Genomic DNA, 14,393 nt, shown 5'->3' on the forward strand with positions numbered 1-14,393 from the left:
TCATGAGGTCACTTTGACAGATCACTGAAGCAAGGCATACCTTTCACCAAACAGGTTTGTTTTCAGAGTCACCTCTAAAGATGGAAGGAGCCTCAAATCCTCCACAGCCTTCAGCTCAGATTTGACTGAGCTTGATGACTTTGAGAAAAAAGTTGGAAGATTTTTAACCGACAATATTGAGGCTCCGCCCCCTCCCTCTTTGCTCTAAAACCTGGTCCTTAGTTTCTTTCTACCTATTTAAAGAAAGCAGGTTCATCTCAGACGAGTCACAGGGTTTTTTCCTATCATCCCGACCAGAACCTGAAGCGGATCTCCAGATGTTTGATTTGCTCCGTCAGGCTGCTTACTGACATTTCTCCTTCATGTTTTGGTGACAACACAAACGGACAAATTCTCAACCAAACCGACTTTTTCTGCGCTTGTGGCCGTGAAACCTGTTTCAGACGACTTTTGCATCAATGTGATGAAGTACCGGTATTGGTCCAAAAACAGCTGCATCCAACGATCTCCTCTGGCCTGTCTGCAGTTCTTCTACAGGGCAGAACACGTGACAGTTTGAGGGACTGATCTGAAGAGTTGAAGCCAAGCATGCACTGCTCTCAGAAGGTTCAGATGGGAAATAAGAAACAATATTCCTGATGCAACAAAGCAAAACCTCATAAGTCATTGAGCTGTTGAGCCGACCAGCTGGAAAGGAAACAGACGTTTGCTAACAGTCTCCATGTTTTCCACCTGGGCCAGTCAATATTAACTATTCATATGTCAAACTTCTACAATTTATTACATTATACACGTAAAATATTTCCTGAAAGGTAAAAAGTCTGTGATTCTGTACAGTTTTTTTAAAGCACTGATCTTCTGTTGACAAACATTTGTGACCCCCCCCCCTCCCGTTCTGCAGGAAAAAGTAGAAGGCGGTAAACATGATGTTTGCTCGTTCATTTCCTGTTTGATCCAAAAAATAAGTCTCTTCTGGTCTCGTCATTTTATCAATAAATACTAGTCCTCTGTGGATTTACTATGTGGATTCTCTTTCTGCTGTAGAACGGAGCGTTCAGAGGCACCGGCTCGTTTCTGGTATCCGAACAGTCATGCTGAAGTCAAGCTCTCCACTTCCTGTTCACTCTTTGTCTCCATCCTCACTGCTTCCTGCAAAACAAAGCAGTAATACCGTTTTAAACATGAAAAGCATCATATATGCAGATGACACTCCGATGTAAACCAGTTATTCTGTCATGCTCAAACACTGAAAACACTGATCAGAAAAAACACTGCGTGTGTCATTGGTGTTTAAAGAAAAGCTCCAAGCTGAAGCTGAAACCAACCTCCAGCTGACTCCACATCCGAGTCAGAGATGTGGGTAATGGAGAAGCGTGAGAAACGGGACACACTGGACGGAGACACCGTGAAGCGGGACAACTGCACGGGCGGTTTTGGGTCTGGGGTTTTGGTGAAGGACTGCGGTGGGGGGGAGTCATTGACGGTGGAGGATGTCGGCAGAGGGTGGAGGGTAAAATCATCATCCCACTCAAAGCCTCCGCCTGACAGAAAAACGGTGAGAACCGGCCGATGTTTCAGAAACCTTTACAGTGAAAGTGAAAAAGTACTCACTCTCCTCGGAGATGTTTCCGTCTGAGGAGTCATCAGAGGCGTTCAGCTTCTCCTGGGTTTGTCCTCCAGAGCTTTGGTCCTCCGTCCCTGAAGTGAGGATGTGCTCAGTCAGCTCTTTCGTCGGGCTCTCCTGGTGGTTCCACAGTAGAAAGGTTGAGTTTGAGCAAAGAAAGAAGCATATAAAAGATGCTAACGGACAGAAACTCTTCATTTTTTCCAAAGTCTTCGGTCTCACTCAAGATCAGTCAATTTATCCATAAAGTCAGAAGAAAAATAAGTGTTTGGAAACCATCAGTGTGGGGCTGCATTTACTGCACAAGAAGAGAAAAAAAAAAGAAAAACAAAAGGTTGCAGTTTTCCCAAAGACCACTAGAGGAAGGTTTCACAATACGACAAAACTCCTTTGTGGTGTTTGCCTCTTGCTTGAACATTTTTTGCTGGAATATTCATGTAATACATGAATCATTGGCTCAAGCTGAAACTATATGACATACAACATGGAAATATTTGGAATGTGGGCGTGGTCAACAAAAACAAACGTCCTTTGCCAAGGTGATGCAAAAATATACTTAGCAAGTTCTTCTAAAAATGACATAGACCTGTAAATAAACCAAGGTGAGCAAAAAGTAAAATGTTGCAATGAAGATAAAACTAACAGAAAAGCCGTTGGTGGGGGTGGGTAGCGTCTGCGATGCAAAGCCACTTACAACTTTAATTTGTCATTGTACATTCCTATTTTCTCTACTCCCCACTACTTATATATTTGTTCCAACCTGTGTGAGATTGTATACTTATTCCACCAAAAAAAAAAGAAAATAGCACAAAGGCTCTGTACTGCCTGATGCCAAATACATGGAATACAAGCTTTGTTTCTAATGACAAATGTAGTTAAAGTAGTGTGCTCTCACCTGGTCAAACAGGTAGACGGTAACGTTGTCAAAGAAGGTCACTGTTTTCGTCTTGCGCGCCAGCTCCTCCTCCAGGTTGTCTGCTGTCAGCGGCGTTGGCTTCCTGAGGAGGCTGCGCAGCCGGGCCTCGCTGCAGTCGCTCACCACGATGGGCACCCTATGGCACTCGTCCTCGCTGTCCTCCCCCCCACTCTGCTCCTGCACGCTGTACGTTCGTAGCTCCTCGTCCGACTCGTCGCTGTCTTCCGTGTCTCCGTCCTCCTCGTCAGCCTCTTCTCCTTCAGCCGGACACGTTCTTCCCTCTGTTGCAGGAGGAGTGGACGGTGGCGGCGTTGATGAACAGAGGAACCGTCTGGCATGTGCCGTGTGCTGCAAGGCCACCTCGTCTTTGGGCAGGACGTGGGGGTGTTCACCGGATGTCCCCGACGGCCTGTTTTGACTTGATTTCACGGGTGTCTCCTCGTTTGTTTCTGAAGCTTGAATGGATGTTTTATGCTCCTCTTTCTTTCTGTCATCAGCTTTAAAAGCAGTAGAACAGTCTCCGTTCAGGGCGCCGATGGCTTCCTCCATGGCTCCAACGACCTCTGCTGCCCAGTCTCCCATGGACGAGGTCTCCTCGTGGGACGGCCATTCATCCAGTAATCCCTCTGCTGAGGAGTCAGAGAGCCCCTGAGGGGACCCCTCTTCTTCATGCCGGGGGTTTTCCTCGAACAGTTGTTCCCGGATCTCTGGAGAAGAGGATTCTGCTTGGAGCTTCAGGTCAACATCGACTTTGGGTTCCTCCTCTTTTATTTGCCCCCCCTCTTTCTCGCTGTCATTCTGTTCACTCACCTCTTCCTCCTCTCTACTTTGTCTATCATTCTCGTAATCTGAGAAGTAGGCAGAGTCTCGGTATGGAGTCTTATCGCTTAGTGGTTGAAGAGCGCCTGAGGCTTTCAAATCGTCATCGTCGTTGAATAAAGCGTCTTCTGGGTCATGCCCCTCTTCATCCTCCTCCAGACTGGTTTCAAGGGCTGGCTTTCCCTGAGATGAAGGCCATTGTTCATGGGACTCTTTTGGGACGAACTCAGGACTCTCGTTATTCTCGGTGTCATAGCCGCTGTCCATGGCTTTAGGTGAACTAGAGGGACGAGAGGATGCAGGGCTGAGACCTTCACAAGAGCCAGCAACAGACAGCAGGTCCATGGAGTCCATGGAGTCTGGAGTTCCGATTTGCTTCTGCAGGGACTTGATGGCAGGAGAAGAATTCAGCTCTGAGCATTCGTCGACAAAGATGCCGGAAGTGACATCCGTGATTTCATCCGTGGTGTCATCTTCATCGCTGCAGTCCAGGATGTCAGCAAGGCTTACAGTTGAGCCCCGCCGCTCCATGCCGCTGTCCGCACTAGGACTGATCTCTGACTGAGGATCCATAAGGGCCACCATCACATGCATGTTGTCTGGAGGAGGTGGAGTAGCTTTGGTCATGGTCAGGGCCACCTCCTCTAGTCTAGGCTCTGGTGGTTTCTGCATTATCTTTTCTTTGATTGGTCCATCCCTATTCTCTTTGAGCGGTGTTTTATCAGCTGAGAGATCAGCGTATTGCTCTTCACTGTCCTCCGGCTTCTTTGGGGCAGGTTTAGACACAATGGGACCTCCAGGAGCCGGTGACAGATTGATCAGCTCTTCGTTGTTTGGGATGTCCGTGGCTTTATCAGTAAGGTAGCTGCTGTGACTGTAGCTGGGACAAAAGCTGTTGTTTCTCACCAACAGGCCAGTGAGAGGGTCTACAAACTGAGGGTGGCAGCAATCTCTAGACTCTGGCTGAGTGTCCACTTCACGGCACAAGTAGATGTAGGCGTTACAGTTGTCAGATGGTACCATGGGGTTGGTCAGACTCAGGCAGGCACTGTTGTCTTTCACCTGATGCGGCTCAAGGTAGTCGATGGGTTTTGGCAGAGAGTGGAAGACCAGGTTGTGGTCCTCCGGCCAGGAGTCTTCGATGTCCGTACTTGGCATGGTGTAGTGGAAGTCGGCATAGGCGTCCTGTCTGCAGCTGTGACTGGCTCGCCTGTGGTGACTCGCACTGGAGTGGCGGTGCTTCGAAGGCCAAGTGTTACAGCTGTGTCTCTCGATGAAGATGTCATCCTCGTCCTCCTCTGAGTCACTCTCCCTGTGTCCAATGAAGAGAGCCCCCTGGGTCTCCATGTTGATGCTAACAGAGTGGCTGTTGTGCCCGGTGTGGCTGGGCATGGTCTTCCTCAGAGAGCCCATCATGTCGTAGTAGCCCCCCGTCACGGTCTTTCCCAGGATAGACGTCTGACTTGTGTCCAAGTAGGAATCTCTGTAAGTCCGTTGGCGTGAGCTGACAGGTGAGGACTCCATCTCACCCAGAGCCTGACGGAGACTTCTGGACCCCCAACTTTCCTGATGATGCTCATTTCCAAGCAGATAGTGGTCTACTCCTAAAGGCGGTGAGGGCTCATAGTAGTAGCCCCCATCTTGGTTTTTGTAGGACACATAGTGACTGGACTCCCAGGGTTGTAGGGGGCTGCTGTCGGACACTTGTCCTAAAAGTGGCTCCATGGTCAGGGAGATGGCTGGACTTGAGTCGTTGGAGTCGTACAGATCGGTTTTGTGGACCTCTGAAGACCAGTATGGACCCATGTTTTCTGTCTGCAAGGGGCAGGTCATGCACTCACCTGACTCTGCACTGCCAGTCATGAAGCTCCCGGCACTGCCTGGATAGTCTGGACTGTAAGAACCCATGGTATATTCCGGATCAATGTTGCAGTCTACCGGCTCCTCAATGCGGATGTAATATTCACTGCTCACAGAGGGGCTGTGAGCGCTGAGGACCGGGAGCACACTTGGAGCATGGATGTGTTTGGCTTGATAGTAAGAAGGAGAAATTCCACGGTTAAGGCTCTCCAGAGGACAGCCTCCAACTATGCCCCCTGGTGGGTAGAATGCCTCCTGACAGTGCCGACTTGCCAGGCTCAAAGAACTGGAGGAGTGGGAGGCTATGAACGGCTGCTCTGCTCGAGCTTGTTCCCATTTGTACTCAAAGTTCAGGCCTTGGCTGGTCTCTGTGACTGTCAGGACGTCGTCTCCTGACTCGGAGTGGTACCCGTCACCCGACACAAACTGCTCCAGCAGAGGAAAGGAGGAGGAGTTTGACACACAGTGTTCTCGGCTCATTGCAGAGGTGCTTCTGCTGCATCCAGTATTGGGGCGCATGGAGTTCCAGCGTCTCTCAAAGTCTTCCTCGGCCTCGTTGGCCCCCTTGGCACACAGGTAGCTGAGCAGCAAGTGCACTTCCTCTGCATTTGGTCTCTGATCAGGCTGAAGCCAGCAGAACTGCATCACCTCATACCTGGGGGGCCAAAGAACGAGACACTCAAAAGGTGCAGATTTATTTTACAATAGGACACCTGAAAGATCACAATCATTAAAGTTACCCGGGTTAGGTTTGTCAGACTATGTGTTTCTTCTCAGATGTCAGCGTGTGACTCACCAGCGCTCGGCTAGCGGTACTTTGAGCAGCGGTTTGGGCAGGCGCAGCTGCTGGTCCCTCACCACGTAGGTCAGCACCTGTCTGTCCGAGTAGTGTCTGTAAGGCTGGTTTCCCAGTTCAAACATCTCCCAGAGGGTCACGCCAAGAGACCTGGACATACCATCAAAAATGGACGAGTATGCGTCAATCAACAACGATGCAAACATTTGACTCAACGGTGGCCTCTAGCATGTAACGATGGTACTGCAGCACCGTTTCCAATTAGCAGCATGCTTTGCTCCTTTATGAATGCTGGTTAACACTGTTTATGTTAAAATGAGCGGACGAGATCACTCCACAACTGTATGTGTTTTTCTGTTCAAACACCGTCTGATGAGATGTTTGCCAACATTGGTTTAATGTTAGCCAGACTAATCTGACTGAGAAAAACAGAATTGTTCGCATTTATACAAAGAAAAGGCCTTCAAAGCTCAGATCAAAACATTTCCTCTGTCTACATGATTGGCGTGTGGCCCGTGTACCAGATGTTGCTCTGTTGGTTCTGATCAGCCACCAGCAGGTTTCCATGAACCTCGTCCAGCAGCTCTGGAGCGATCCATCGCAGCGGAACAAACACTTGATCCGATGTCACAAAGTAATCGTCCTGAGGAAACATTTATGGTTAAATATGAACGTAGAGTCAAACGTTCTAGAAAAGCTCATCAGGTCTACCTTGTACTTGCTGTGTGCCAGACCATAATCTCCAATCTTCACAGAGACGTCAGCAGTCAGCAGGCAGTTCCTGAGGGCCAGGTCGCTGATGAAGCAGATACAAACCAGTCAGCACCTCCTCACTGTTTGCAGAGCATGTTTATGGGATGTAGATGCAACAACAGACTGACTTCAGACTAAACTAACTCCTGTGTCTTTGGTGGACCTGGAACGGAGGCGTGGCCACCGCCTGCAACAAAATCACTGATGCTGGAGTCTGTGAGCCGCACTCGGGCAGCACCAGGATATTGTTTCAGGAAGTGGCCGTGAAGTTCCCGGGTTCCCGCCTCACCTGCTGCAGTGATGTTGGCGTGTGAGCAGCTACCTGTGGGTGAAGTTGTGTTTGTGCAGATGCAGGAGTCCCGCCGCGATGTCGCACGCCATCCGCTGCAGGATCAGCGGCTCCGGGGCCATGCTCTCGTTTGCCCTGCAGCTCCGGAGGTAACCCTTCACGTCGCCCTGGAAACCAGAGGACAGGAGTGAAAGCTACCACCTCTGACCACTAGAGGGCAGTGTTTGCCAGGACTTCATGAAAGAGCAGCAGGTCCTCTGATCTCTAGCATCAGTTTGAAGACAAACGGTGTCATCGGACCATCTGAGCCGGTCTGTCTCCCAGCAGAGCCTCCATGTCCGATCGGCTTTAACACGGAGGATCTCACTCATAGTGGCTAAGCTGCTTCTCCCCCATCTTTTTAGAGGAACTGAATGCTGAACTTAAAAACTCCTCCAGCTCCAAAGAAGAAGCTCAGACTGGATTCTGAAAAAATGGTTTCATATCGTCTCCTCCTCCTCTTTTCTCCGTTCTTCAATAAGATGCAGGAAGACTAAAGGAGTTCATTAAATGTTTTATGGTTCCCATTGTTATATTTCTGAGCTGGTCTCAGTGCAGGTCCAGATCTAGGCCGTTAGAAGCAGCAGACCCCTGACCTCCATCCCTCTGTGTGACTTTAGTAAAGAAACAAATGGTTTCCAGTTTGACCATTGAAACAACAGAGTTTTAACCTTTTTCTGAAAATGATCTCAAATCTGATTCTATGAATGTGAACAAAAAACTCTCAACTGATTCAAACCTCAAAGGGGAAAGTATTCCGATTAATTTATGGACAAAACTTCCTTAAAGGCAAAAAGTAATTGTAGTTGTTCCACTAAAAAAGATTTTTTTTTTTGGTCTGTGATGTTCACACTAACTGTCAGAGACAAAACTGAAAAAAGAATTCAGGAAATCCCATCATTTGATTTAGAATGAATGAATTTGTTGAATGGAGCAGAAAAGAAGGATTTGCACCTGCAAACAACAAAGACCAGCTTCTTCTTCTTTAAGAAGTTCTTCTCTCCTCCACTGGTTACCTGGACAGAGACACCTGTCCACAGCCTGAACAGTCAGACTGTAACTTCTCCACTACAACAAAAACCAAAGAGCTGTCTAAGGACACCAGGGTCAGATTGGGATGAACCAATCTACAACAAACCAACAGTTTGGAGAGAAGAGCTCAACCATCTGAGCAGTTCTTAGAAACGAAAGACCTCACCTGCTGGAACAAATGATCCGTGAGGAAACAGACCAGAACTACACGGTGGAACTGATCAATGACCGGATAAAAGCTGGAACCACAGCAGCAAAGGTTACTATGGTAACGCATATCAATCATGGATTCAAACCCTGCAGAGCTCCAAAGGTCCTCTTGCTTAAGCCAGCTCACCTCCAGACCGTCTAAAGTTCTCCGGAAACAACCCAGATGATCCAGAGGAGGATATGGAGAAGGATCGGCTGTGATCAAATCGAACTCTTTGATATAAACTCCACTCACCATGTTTGGAGGAGGAAGAAGGCTGAGCTGCATCCCAAGAACACCATGCCCATTGTGAAGCATGGGGGTGGAATCATCATGGTTTGGGGAAGTTTTTCTGCAAAGGGGGCAGGACGACTGATCTATGTGAAGAAGAGGATGAACGGATCCATGGATGGAGAGATTTTTGACAGAAATCTCCTCCCATCAGTGAGAACACAGAGAATGGATCTCCCAGCAGGACAATGATCCCAAACACATCGCCATGACAACGAAGAAGCGGCTACATCAAAAACATTTCAAGGTTCTGGAGTGTTTTAGCCAGAATCTGGACCAACAGAGAATCTGCAGAGGGAGTCAAGAGTCCCAAAACATGCCAGCCCTGGAGCAGATCTGCATGGTGGAATGGACCAAACCTGCTGAAGGAGACCTTTGACCTTTGACACCAGCGTAACTTTACAAAGCATCGAGGTTAACTTTTGTTATATTTTCTGCTCCATCAACTGTATAAATCATTTAAAAACCATCACTGGGATTTTCTGGATTCTTTTTTCAAATATTCTGTCTCACAGTTGAAGTTGACTGACTGGAGTGGGCGTGGCCAAAGAGGGGCCATGAGTCAGTGGTTGAGTTGGGATGTGAGTGGAAGCTCACCAGTGGGCAGAACTCCATCACCAGCAGATATGGCGTCACCTCAGTGCACTGGGCCAAACACTGCAGCAGCGCCGGGTGCTGGAGGGCGCTGTGGAGCGGACGACCGGGTTTTTACACAAAACCAGAAAACACAGGAGGCTGAAATCTGAACCGTCTATGAAAACTTCCCAGCTCAGGTTTTTACACCAAAAAATATAATCCAGGTTTTCCTTGATTTTCTTTAGCTCTAAAAGTCAAATCTGCATCTGTGAGTTTTGCAGTGTCATCTGGTTAAAGTCACGAAAAGTGTACCGATACGGCTGAGCTTCATCCAGGAAGTGCATCTGATCGTGCACGCCGGCACTGGCTTTCAGCTCCTTCACCACCACCTGAGTGGTGGTCGGGCCGGAGGTCACCTCCCCCAGCAGAACCTGTAGAGAACACACAACGTCTGCTCTGGATCCACTCCATGGTTCCTGCTGGTTCTGCCCGGTTCCAGACCCAAAGTCCCAGGTGGACTCACCTTCCCGAACCAGCCATGTCCGATCTCCTTCAGGTACAGCAGACTGTGGCGGCCCACGTCTGCGGACTTCAGGAGCTGAACTGGAGACGAGAACAGAGCGGGAAGGAGGTTAGCGACCAGATTCACGTCTGAAATGATCAAAGTCTGAAAGAAACAACAGGATTTGGAGCAAAATAAAGTTAATTAAATAGAAAAACAACAGAAGAAAAGCAAGAAAACAACAGTCAAAGATAAGAAAGATGCTTTAGATTATTATTATTTTTATCAGTCTTCATTCAAAATTCATGTTCAACAAGTTAAAAGGTCATAAAATGTATGAAAATTGTAAAACAGAATAAAATATTTAATTGTTAGGTTTCCTAGTGATTTAAATATAAATACATTTGTGAGTAAGAACTAGAAGAATATGAAGTAAAAGTTTAAAAGCATCTCTGCAGGAACCAGAAGCACAAAAATCCACCATTTGGTTTTTAACCTCTGAGACAAATGAGACCAAAACCTCAGAAACTCAGATTTTTGCTCAAAACACCTTTTCCTGCAATAAATACCTAAAGACGGAAATCATCTCTGAGAACAAGACGATTGTGAAAAATAAAACTTACAATTTTTTACCTTTCTAAGCCCCAAACATCCATTCACCTCCGTCACCCTCAGACCTTCAGACCTCCAGACCTCCAGACCTTCAGACCTCCAGACCTCCAGACCTCCAGACCTTCAGACCTCCAGACCTTCAGACCTTCAGACCTCAAGACCTTCAGACCTCCAGACCTTCAGACCTCCAGACCTTCAGACCTCCAGACCTTCAGACCTTCAGACCTCCAGACCCTCAGACCTTCAGACCTCCAGACCCTCAGACCTTCAGACCCTCAGACCTTCAGACCTCCAGACCCTCAGACCTTCAGACCCTCAGACCCTCAGACCTTCAGACCTTCAGACCTTCAGACCTTCAGACCTCCAGACCCTCAGACCTTCAGACCTTCAGACCTCCAGACCTTCAGACCTTCAGACCTCCAGACCCTCAGACCTTCAGACCTCCAGACCCTCAGACCTTCAGACCCTCAGACCTTCAGACCTCCAGACCCTCAGACCCTCAGACCCTCAGACCTTCTGACCCTCAGACCTTCAGACCCTCAGACCCTCAGACCCTCAGACCCTCAGACCCTCAGACCTTCAGACCTCCAGACCCTCAGACCCTCAGACCCTCAGACCTTCAGACCTCCAGACCCTCAGACCTTCAGACCCTCAGACCCTCAGACCTTCAGACCCTCAGACCCTCAGACCTTCAGACCTCCAGACCCTCAGACCTTCAGACCCTCAGACCCTCAGACCTTCAGACCTTCAGACCTTCAGACCTTCAGACCTCCAGACCCTCAGACCTTCAGACCCTCAGACCTTCAGACCTCCAGACCCTCAGACCTCCAGACCTTCAGACCTCCAGACCTTCAGACCTTCAGACCTCCAGACCCTCAGACCTTCAGACCTCCAGACCCTCAGACCTCCAGACCCTCAGACCTTCAGACCTCCAGACCCTCAGACCTTCAGACCCTCAGACCCTCAGACCTTCAGACCCTCAGACCTTCAGACCCTCAGAACCTCAGACCTTCAGACCCTCAGACCCTCAGACCCTCAGACCTTCAGACCTCCAGACCCTCAGACCTTCAGACCCTCAGACCCTCAGACCTTCAGACCTTCAGACCTTCAGACCTTCAGACCTTCAGACCCTCAGACCTTCAGACCCTCAGACCCTCAGACCCTCAGACCTTCAGACCTCCAGACCCTCAGACCTTCAGACCCTCAGACCCTCAGCTGTTGGAGGCGTTTCGTTTGAAGAGGATCTAACCTCCGGAGGACAGAACCGGCGTCCACCAGCGTCTGTCCTCCTCCCCCCACGGCGTGCTCCCATCCCGACTCCTCCCTGCTCGAGCCCCCCCCCCCCGCCCTCCACATCTCCTGCAGCGACACTCTGATTCCAGCTGCACCCCAGCAGACAGGCAGCTCTTTGTGCCCCCCCCCCCCCCCCCCCCCCTCCACACAGTCCAGTCCCTGTGAGGAGAAGATGCTGGACGCCTCGTCCTTCTGTCAGACTGGTCATTCCTCACCCCCCCACACACATTGTCCGGCCCGAGGCAGAATGGAGCGCATTGTCCGGCAGCGTGGGCCGGCACGGCACCAGTTTGGACCGGTTGGTCTGAACACACTGAACCCATTCTCTCCCCCACCCCCCACCCCTCCAGAGACATGACACAGGGACAAACAGTGGCGGGTTCCACCCACACTGCCGTGCTCAGCCCCCATTCTCATGCCGAACAATGACACTGGGGGGGGGGGGGGGGCAGCCAGAACATCGGTTCTGGAGCCGAAAACCCAAACAGGGAGAGAACGTCAGCAGAAAGACGAGACTGAAGCTCCAAGAAAACAAACAAAAAGAAAGTATTTTCACTTTCAAACTACAGAAAATCTGTATGAAAGGAGGGGCGGGGGGGGGGGGGGGGTTGCCTGTCGTTGCCCTCGACCCCAAAACTCCTCAGGTCCACCCCTGCATCGGAAAAAAGTCTCTTTTTTATCTGTTTAAGTGTTTGAAGAACGTAAATAAACAGTTTATCATCTATTCTGAGGCGTATTTAAGAACCGGATGGAGACGAAGAGCAGAAAGATTTCTCTGGTTTGGACTCAGAACCTCAGAACCTAGAACAGCAGCAAAAGTCATTCAGTCACTTTTCCAAAGGAGACCAAAGCTCTGCAAACGGGACAAACGCTGCTTTCATGATGATAAATGCTGCAGAGCGTCTCTGAGGTCAGAGCTTTGGCCCCGCCCCCATCATGAAAAGTCGAATATTTGATCGGTGCTAAACTTTCCTCACCTTCGCTGCTTTCTGCCAAACAGAACCAGAACTAAAAACAATTAATACAAGTTTGCTCAAAAACAAAAACGGCAGAAAAATGATTCAATATTAGTCGGTTTCTGTTTTTAAACCGTTTAAAATGTGTTTTTTATTCTTCAGGGTCACATAAAGCAGCAGGAACTCATTTATTCAGAAGCTAAAGGCTTTTTTTCCTTTCCTGGTTTTTGTTAATCTCTTGTTTTAATGAGCAGAACATCTCTACGTGGTTTAGATCTTCGTCCAGGTTTCCACAGATGGACTCTGGGATTTTAAGACGTTCATATTTAATCCTCAGTTTGCTTTCAGCAATAGTTTCAGATCCTAAAGGTTTTATTCATATCATATTTGTTGCTGATTGAAGGACTGACTGAGAACGTCTCAGCAGACGAGGAGCAGATGTGGAGATGGGGGGTGGGGGGGGTTGGACAGGAACCTGGGATGATGGGAGCAGTCGGGAACGAAGCAGCTGAGATGTTTCCTGTTGGGTCCGGAGCCTGGAAGGCGTTTGGGCTTTTGTGAGAGAACAGCTGCATCAGGGCGGCTCCTCAGAACCGGGCCTCAACAGGTCCCACTGGACACCCCACCCACCCACAGGAGCCCCCGCCCGAGCACGGCGGGACGGAGGCAGGAACGCCGAGCTGAGACCCAAATGGATGACTGGTTTCTGCACTTGAGTTGAATCTTCTCTGTTTAATTTTAAAGCTTCGAACTGAACTGATGAAAAAAAAGAGTAAAAATGCAGTGAAGGAAAAAAGTTTCAGGTCTGAGTGTTCTAGAAAGGCCTGTGACAGGCTGACGACCTCCAAGGTGAACTCCGCCTTCACCCACGAGCAACCGGGACTCACTCTGGCAACCCAGTGACCCCAAAAGATTACAGCGGTTAAGAAAATAGAGGGAAGGATGGAAGGATGGATGGATGGATGGATGGATGGATTGTTCTTGACAGATCTATTAGTCAGTTTTTAACTTTTCCCTGTAAAGTTTGTCCCGCCCATTTTTTTGCCATTTAACTGTCATAATTACAAGTTCATGTTCAGATCATTGACCGTATGTGAGAACTGGACTGAGAGACCCCGCCCACCGGCGTTCCAAACAGGAAGTGCCTGCAGATCTCATCAACTTTTATAGAAGAAGAAACAGCTGAGTCATTCCATTGGTCAGAATAAACATTCTGACTCTGATTCCTGTCCATCAGGTGCCTCAGTAAAAGTAGGTGGAGCCTGCTGGCCCCCCATCTCCAACAGTCAAAACCTTTGACAGATTTTGTGTAGCCCGCTTTCAAGCTCACTCCTGATTGGTGGGAGTGGTTGCTATAGAAACTCAGACCAACATCGTAAAGAAATGGTGACTGAATTGACTGGATTTGGTTTGATCCGGAATAAACCATTTTCTAGGGGCGATGTGATCTTTTCTGACCGTACCGTTTATTGACTTTGTGAGCTTTGAGAGGAGAAACGCTTCCAGCCGACTTTTCTAGAGACAAAGATCTTTGGATCGAACGTGATCCACAGAGTCAGGATTAACCCCAAAAGAGTGACCTCAGGAAGGTCAGAGGTCAAGTTCACAGCTGAGATTGTGTCTGGTCTTTAAGTGAAGAAGGTGGATACCAACTATAACTGTTAGATGAGTAAAGTAATGCCCACAAACATTGAAAAAAATGCTGTTGCTATGGAAACAGCTTTGAGGGGCGGAGTTTGGGTTTATTTTTGCAGTTTTGCATCGTTTTGTCATCATTTCTGTTCTGAAGTTTGGATCCAGAACTTTTGTCATCTTTGCAGACAAATAACCGGCTTTATTTTTCTC

General features: G+C 48.7%; 1 protein-coding gene, 1 long non-coding RNA gene and 1 other non-coding gene across 11 annotated transcripts in view; all 3 read right to left on the reverse strand.

The window, feature by feature from the left end:
- Window positions 1-762: 762 nt before the first annotated feature.
- aatkb (apoptosis-associated tyrosine kinase b) overlaps window positions 763-14,393 on the reverse strand; it is a 35,721-nt gene continuing 22,090 nt past the window's right edge. For 4 of the 9 annotated variants that reach the window (XM_078937146.1, XM_078937145.1, XM_011473462.4 and 1 more), the window contains 11 exons: window positions 9,709-9,788; window positions 9,498-9,616; window positions 9,207-9,294; window positions 7,091-7,224; window positions 6,727-6,811; window positions 6,537-6,658; window positions 6,016-6,165; window positions 2,520-5,874; window positions 1,612-1,741; window positions 1,326-1,541; window positions 763-1,149 (listed from right to left, as the gene is read on the reverse strand). In XM_078937146.1, the coding sequence (XP_078793272.1) occupies window positions 1,121-1,149; window positions 1,326-1,541; window positions 1,612-1,741; window positions 2,520-5,874; window positions 6,016-6,165; window positions 6,537-6,658; window positions 6,727-6,811; window positions 7,091-7,224; window positions 9,207-9,294; window positions 9,498-9,616; window positions 9,709-9,788 (4,508 nt within the window). In that variant the 3' untranslated portion in view covers window positions 763-1,120. Of the gene's footprint in view, window positions 1,150-1,325; window positions 1,542-1,611; window positions 1,742-2,519; window positions 5,875-6,015; window positions 6,166-6,536; window positions 6,659-6,726; window positions 6,812-7,090; window positions 7,225-8,050; window positions 8,696-9,206; window positions 9,295-9,497; window positions 9,617-9,708; window positions 9,789-10,310; window positions 10,461-10,604; window positions 11,013-11,508; window positions 11,636-14,393 lie in introns of those variants that run through there. The other 5 variants (XM_078937150.1, XM_078937147.1, XM_023949289.2 and 2 more) reach the window with 5 other exon arrangements.
- mir338-3 (microRNA mir-338-3) lies at window positions 6,940-7,040 on the reverse strand. The gene has a single exon (NR_107227.1). It is a non-coding gene; the product is annotated as a microRNA mir-338-3 (primary transcript).
- Window positions 10,419-10,634, reverse strand: LOC144987778 (uncharacterized). Its single transcript, XR_013651447.1, has 3 exons — window positions 10,565-10,634; window positions 10,493-10,516; window positions 10,419-10,452 (listed from the first exon to the last, which is right to left on the reverse strand). It is a non-coding gene; the product is annotated as an uncharacterized LOC144987778 (long non-coding RNA).

This window comes from Oryzias latipes, chromosome 19 (genome assembly GCF_053564925.1).
Source record: "Oryzias latipes strain Hd-rR chromosome 19, Olatipes_Hd-rR_3.1".
NCBI lineage: Eukaryota > Metazoa > Chordata > Actinopteri > Beloniformes > Adrianichthyidae > Oryzias > Oryzias latipes.